Here is a 6,845-nt window from a genome sequence, read left to right as displayed (position 1 = left end):
GCAATGTGGCTGTGCAGCAGTGGGTAAGGAGTTACCCAAGTGCAAGCCCTGCTTGTGCCTCACTGGGATGGGCTACCTGTGAGTGTGGCTGTCGGCAGCCTGCTCCCCACTGAGGGGTGTGGGTGTGTGAATCACGGTTGTCAATCCTCCCTGCAGCCCCTTTTGCCCACTCCCCCCCCCCCCCCCTTTTTTTTACCCCCAAATGCTGTTACTCCTTCTGACTAGTATGGTTTGGGGTGCATAGCAGAGCCTGGAGGTGTTGGTTCAGCCTGTGCAGAGATCCCTCTGCCTGGCAGAAGCAGACCCTTGAAATATTCAGAGTCCTACACCTGTAATTCCTCCCTTCACCCGTGCTCCTGCCTGCAGAACCGTCCCTTTACCACCGTGTCCCTGTGCAGAGGAGCAGAGACACGAAACTATTGGGGGGGGGGGGGGAAAGGCATGCAGAAAAGTGCTGTAGAAAAGCAGAGCAAATTAAGCAGAGCTCTGATCTGCTTGGGTTTGTGCTTGCCAAAAATGCACCATGCATCTTAATTCGCTCTGCTGTTCAGCTCGCACTCACTGCTCTCCTGATGCCATTTCGGTGCTCTGAGCTCAGCCTTTTCAACACTTCAGTCTTCCTCTTTCAGGATTTTGGTTTTTTTTTTTGCATGTCTGATTGCAGAATCTGCTGCAGGAGGGAAGGGGGAAGCCAGGGGAGGGAGGACGGGAGCCCCGACCCTGGGTGTTTCTGCCTGCGCTTCCTGGCAGCCGGCTGAGTCCCCGTTGCATTTTGGAGGGGGATGTGTGCATGTATGTCTTTTCTAGAAAGTCCTTCCTGGGTGCTCTCCAGTCGCTTTTTTCCCACCCAGCCGTCTGATCTGCTTCTCGCTAGGATCTTCTAAAGAAAAAAAAAATTAAAATGCTGTAATCCACACTGGCGCTTATTCTCTTCCAGTTCAGTTTAATCTTTGTTTCCTCTCCACCCTTCTGTCCGGGTCGCGGGGGGGGGAACCCATCCAAAAACCAAGCGAAAGGCAGCATCGTCCTCCTCCAAAAGACGAAAGAGCCTGAGAAAGCAGGAGCCGAGCCAGAGCCCCTCTGCTCTCCCCAGCACAAATTTAATCCCAGCTGCAACTTTTCCTTCGCTGGCGGGGCTGCGCTGGGGCTCCAGTAGTGCTGGGGTGTGTTTTCCCCCTCTCTCCCCCCTCCCCTAGATTGATTTTAGCGGAGAGGGAGGGGGGGTGGGGAATCCTTTTTATTGCAGAGCCCGGCTCGCTTTGCAAGCCTTCCTCCTCCTCCTCCTCCCCTGCTTTTTGTGCCCGCCGCAGCAGGGCTGGCCAGGCCGGGGGAGGGAAGCGATGGGAAGGGGAGGTCGCCCCCTCCTCTCCCTCTGTGTGTTTTTTTTGCAGGTGTGTCAATTTTAATTCTGCCCAGTAGGTGGGACTTGGTGACTTTCGCACCGTTTTTTGTTATTTATTTATTTCGCCGGCTGCCTCCCCAGCCTCCCGTTGCAATCCTCCGGAGCGGCTGGCGGGGAGCGGCGGGCGGCGGGCGCAGGCGGCCGGGCCGGCATGCATCCCCGCCCGCTGCCGCTGCCCCTGCCCTAGCGGGAATTACAGCCTCTCCGAGCCAGCTGCCAGCATGATTTCATCTGCTGGAGGATTTTTGCATCTGATCGCTTGAGGTTTTGTCGTGTTTTTATTTTTTTTTTTTTTCTCCCTCTGTCTTTGTTTCCTTCCCCCTTTCCCCCCCTTCCCCTCCCTCCATCCCCCCTTTCCTCCTCCTCCTCTTTTTTAGAAACAGCAATCGGAGATGGATGTCTCTCTTTGCCCTACCAAGTGCACTTTCTGGAGGGTATTTTTGCTCTGGAGCATTTGGGGAGACTATCTGCTTTCGGTGCTGGCTTGCCCTGCTAATTGTCTTTGCAGCAAGACAGACATCAATTGCAAGAAGCCGGATGATGGGAACCTCTTCCCTCTCTTGGAAGGGCAGGATTCAGGCAGCAGCAATGGCAACACGAGCATCAATATCACGGACATCTCAAGGAACATCACTTCCATGTAAGTGGGGGTCCCCCTGGGCTCTCCCGGGGCGCCGTCCCCTCCCGGCGCAGGGTGCGGGCTGGGCTGGGCTGCCTGTGCCGGGCTCAGGTGCCCTCGGCATTGCTGCGCTGCCTGGCAGGGCTCAGCCCTGCTTCCCGTGCAGAGGACGCAGATCCGGCTTTCCCCCTTCCCCCCCCCGCACCCCCCCCCAAAAAAAAAAAAAAAGGCAAAAAAATAAAGCCCAGCAACAGTTTGGCCAAGGCTTAAGTGGAATAAAGTAAATGAGATCTGCTTCCTTAGGAGGAGAGAGAGCAGCAGGCAAAGATGCTAAAGCTGCTGCTGTTTGCTTCTGCAAGGCGGGGGGGGTGGGGGGGGGAGGAGACGGGACGGACCCCACAGCCACATATATACCCAAATTGGGCAAGAAAAGCAAGTTGCGAGCTGCATGTTCTTTTTCGAGACTTTGGATCCGATGAGAATGTCATTTATTTTTCATCCGCACAACAGAAAATGCTCCCTTCCCTGCCCTGGCTGAGTGTATCTGGGGATCTGCGGTTTCGCCTTTTTAATGGGAAGGGAAAAAAAAAAAAGGACAGTGAGATGCCCCTTAAGTAGCTTATTTAACTCGCATTGTTATAATTCTGCAACTCGCTGTGGTGCTGCGATAGGATTTGTGTGTTTTCCTCACGGGGTGGTGGCGGTTGGGAGAAGCATCGGAGCAGGGAGATATTTTTAGTTGAGCACTTTGCGTTTGTTTGCATGCTTGTTTATCTGGAAAATCAACTTGAAGTTGCATTATCCTTGTTTGGAGAGGCAGTTAGCAAAGCCTGTGTTAATCTCATCAGCGTGGAGTCGAGAAAGGAATATATTTCCTTCTCCTGAATCCATCATGCTGTGTGTGTGAAAAAAAAAGATTCTCATCTCTTCCAATCTCTGCTTTTTATTTTCCAGTACATTTTTGGGTGAGATGAACTCTGAGCCATTTCATTATTCTAATGCTAATTGAAATGTGAGCATTTAGGGAAATGTAGCCCCCAGAGCAAGTTGCCAGTGGGAGTTGAGCAGAGAAGAGGTGGAATCCTTTATTCTGGCAGTTAAATGAAGCAAGGTTTGAAATGAGTAATGGAGGGTTATTTATTTATTTTTTTTTCGCCTCGATCACACAGTCGCATGGAGGGAGAGAGCTTTTCTGGGGCTCTTCCTGAGGCTGTTTTATTTGGTCACAGTGCAATTGCAGCAGAGCCGTGGAGTAATTGCAGTGCTGCTTTTGCAGCTCTGCTTGTCACCTTTGCTGGGTAAAGATGAGGAGAACCACTTTCCCCACTTGCTTACAGGTTCATGTGATGGCCAGGCAGGTCTTCAGCAGGCACCACTGGCCCTGAGCCCCCAGCCCTGCTTTTGCCTTGAAAGAAAACCTCTGCAAACCCAGCAGGAATGGGGAAAGTACAGGGGGAAACTAATACAACGTTCCCCTTCCTATTGCCCTATCTTTATCCAGTGTCGCGGTGCTGGAGTGTTTTCTCTGCGGTGCTGGAGGGACGTGGGTGATGCTGGGGAAGTCAGAGAAACTCGTGGTTTTTTCCTGCGATTGCTGTTTGTTGTGGTTTGGTTTTAACCCTTTGGGGGGCGGGGAGCAGCAGGAAATGCTGGGAAGGATTTGGAAGCTGCCAGCGTGAGCGAGTATGCGTTGTCAGATGCACAGACACGTCTGAACTGCTGTGAGAGGTAGTATTACGCGAGTCCTTTGTGCCCAGAAAATGCCTTTTCTGCTTTGAAATTGAAAATGCCGATAAGCAGTCTGTAACAAAGGGGGGGGGGAGATTCAACTCCAGAAACAGAGATGTTGGGTAATTTTTTTGGAGAGGAGCTGCTTTTAAGTTGGGGAAGGAGAAGGTGCCAGTTTTTGCTGGATGTTGTATGCATCTCTGCTCCACACTGAGCAAAACATGTTCCCTCGACCCCTGCATTGCTGCTGGTCCCACACCTTCCTCCCTGGGCTTCAGGGCCAAGGCACAGGACTGGGGTGAACCCCAAAATGCTGTGAGGGGCTGAGGCTGAGTATGAGGGAAAACTTTCCCCAGGGGTCTGTGCTTCCTGGGGAGGTGGTAGTGGTTCACAGAGAGTGCTTATGGGAGCAGAGGGATGGTTTGGGTGGAGGGGCTGCTTTCTAGCAAAGGAGTCACTACTGGCAGCCAGGGTTGACCCTGTGTTCGTGCTCCTGCGTGGGAAGCATTGTGTCCTGCACCCTCTCAGCTCAATGTCAGGCCTCTCCTTGCCAGCTTCCCTATAGTAGGTGCTGGGGCGAGGGGTGTGTTGAAGCCCAGCCTGGTCATCGCTGAATCACTCCTGGCATGTGGGTCTGATTCAGCTGGGCACTGAATGATGCTCCCCCTGCTTGCCAGGCTCACCAGGAGCTTGGCTTCTTCAGGTAGCTTGCCTTGTTTGTGAGCAGCGAGTGGGCACTGGGCTGGGGGGTCAGTAGGGGAGGCTTAGCCCTGTCCCTGCGGCTGGGGGATTCCATGTTCCAGCTGGGTCTTCCCCACAGGTGCTGGGGAAGGTGGTGATGGTGTCTGCTCCCTCCTGCTGCTGGTGAAAAGGTGATGGGATATGGGGCCGTGAAACCACCCTGGGGCCAAGCTGGGCCTTATTCATGTCTGAAAGACAAGCTCAGCTTGGCAATCTGAGCTTGGGTGGTGCTGATGAAAGGCTGCCAGGGCCCATTCGGAGAGCTGGAGAAAGCAAGCAGTGTGAGCTGGCTTGTTAGTCTCATCTGTCTTATTCCCCCCCAAGCCAGGGCAAAGGCCCATCCATGCCAGCCCACCTCACCCAAGGCAGGTTCCCTAGCACTGGGGACCAAGCCATCAGGAGCTTTTTTCACATTTCAGCGGCTGATGAGGCCCCCAAGGCAAGGATGACAGAAGGACGACAGGAGATGCCCGGCCTGTAGTGCTGCCCATGGAGGCTAGCAGGGTGGTACCCCATCATCGAGCCTCCTGTTGCACCCCTCAAATGAATGGTCTTTGCTCCATTTGCTGCCACTTCTGGTTTCCCATCCGTCCCCCTTTTCAGGGAGAGCAAAGCAGAGCAGCTGCAGCCAGGGCTGGGTGGCTCCTGCTCCAGCTGGACTGGGGAGATGGTGGCACACAACCTTTGTGCATATCTAGTCGGTGCCAGGTCAGTGGTGGAGCAGGGAAAGGGCAGGAGGTTCTTCTCCTGAGATGGAGGAGAAGGTTGGGTTGGCTGCTGTCCCTCTACCCTTTCCCAGCCTGCCCAGAAACTTATCCAATTTCAGATCACGTCCCTGGGGATGTGGCTCTGCACAGAGATCCCTGTGAGAGCTGCCAAGGGTCCTGTCTAGCTGAGGGGCTGGCTTGACCCCTGGTTGAGATGGCTTTGGTTTGGAGTCATGCTGCTGGACTTCCCCTTCCTGATTCAGGGAGAGGATGACTGTGGGGCTTGGGTATGTTCATGCCATTGCTTTTTCTTGTGCAGCGTAGTAGCCATTGCTGTGTTCCCAGCCGGGGGTGACTTGTGGGGATGTTCAAGGTTCCCCTAACACAGCCTCACCCCTGTGGCATGGGGCTCCATCCTTTGCAAGACCTCCCTAAAAAGACCAGATGCACAGGGAGAACTTCAGTCCTGGGGGTCCTGCAGCACAAAACCTCTTCTGCCCCCATGTGTCCAGCAGTTGGGGCATTTTGCCGCTTTGGGTCCTCATCCATGGTACCATGGGGGGTCTGGCCAGTACACGGTGTGGCTGGGCTCACCTGTGCTGCCACATGTCGGGGTGACGGCAGGCACTGCATGCTGGGGGTGGGCCGGGGAGTTACCCTTCTGGCAGTGTGGGCAGTGCCTGTGTGCGCCAGCACGGCGCGTGGGGAAGGACGGATGGAGGAGTTTGCCATCTGGGCCTCCCTACTTCTCAGCTGTTGCTATGGCACTGCAGAGATGCTGCCAGGCAGGCGGCAGTGGCCTGCACTTGTCACCCCTGGGCTCCCTCGAGGTAGGGAGATGTCCCCAGTATATAAAGCCTTGCTCCCTTACCCAACCTCACCAGGGGAGAATGCGGCTTCTCATGACAAAATACCCAAATGGGTGGGTTTGCAGGGTTTATTTGTGCAGCTCGTAGCTGCCTTCAACCAGGTGAGATTAATTCAGAGCAACTCAAGAGGAGGTGGGTTGTTGCAGAGCACCATGGGCTGCAGGATTTTGGGCTCTCACAGGGCCAAGAGGAAGCATCTTTTTCCCCCCATGGACAAGAAGAGCAGTCCCACCCTTTCCGGCTAGGCTGTCCCTCAAGCCCATGGCAGCATCTGCTCCATCCTGTGGGCCTGGCCGGGGGTGGGAGAGCCACGTCAGAGCCGGGCACTGTGGGGGGCGAGCGGCAGTGCAGCCCCCACTTGCTGCGCGATAGCTGGGACCACGTGGCGTGGGGGAGAGTGAGGGGGTGCACAGAGCAGTAGCACCCCTTCACTGCCGGTGCCGGGAAAGGCAAGGCACCAGTGATGCCCATGTGCACCTGATTCTGGGAAGGAGGGAAGAAAGAAAGGGCAGGCATCTTCCTGGAAGGTCTGGAGGGAGCAGAACTTGCTTTGGTGGCTCAAACGGCTGGGAAAGGGGCTCCTGTGATGCTCAAGTTGGTGATTGCTCTGCTTCTGACAACAGGGCACAAACTTTCCCCCCACTCTGTGAATCAGTCACAGTGTGCCCAGTGTGTCTTGTGTGCTGCTGCTTTCTGGAGATGAAGGGCTCTGCATTTCCAAAGCCTCCCATCCTGTTGTTCCTCCCCTCTCCTGGTCCCAGAGGCTTTGGTTGCTGCAG

The 6,845-nt window shown here is 54.8% G+C and overlaps 1 protein-coding gene across 3 annotated transcripts in view; it reads left to right on the top strand.

Moving 5' to 3' along the window:
• Window positions 1–1,018: 1,018 nt before the first annotated feature.
• Window positions 1,019–6,845, top strand: part of NTRK3 (neurotrophic receptor tyrosine kinase 3) — a 229,825-nt gene continuing 223,998 nt past the window's right edge. The window contains exon 1 of one of the 3 annotated variants that reach the window (XM_064456204.1): window positions 1,019–2,042. In XM_064456204.1, coding sequence (XP_064312274.1) covers window positions 1,795–2,042 — 248 coding nt within the window. In that variant the 5' untranslated portion in view covers window positions 1,019–1,794. The remainder of the gene's footprint in view (window positions 2,043–6,845) is intronic. The other 2 variants (XM_064456205.1, XM_064456206.1) reach the window with 2 other exon arrangements.

This window comes from Phalacrocorax carbo, chromosome 7 (assembly GCF_963921805.1).
Source record: "Phalacrocorax carbo chromosome 7, bPhaCar2.1, whole genome shotgun sequence".
Taxonomy (NCBI): domain Eukaryota; kingdom Metazoa; phylum Chordata; class Aves; order Suliformes; family Phalacrocoracidae; genus Phalacrocorax; species Phalacrocorax carbo.
This window is presented reverse-complemented; position numbering and strand designations above follow the sequence as displayed.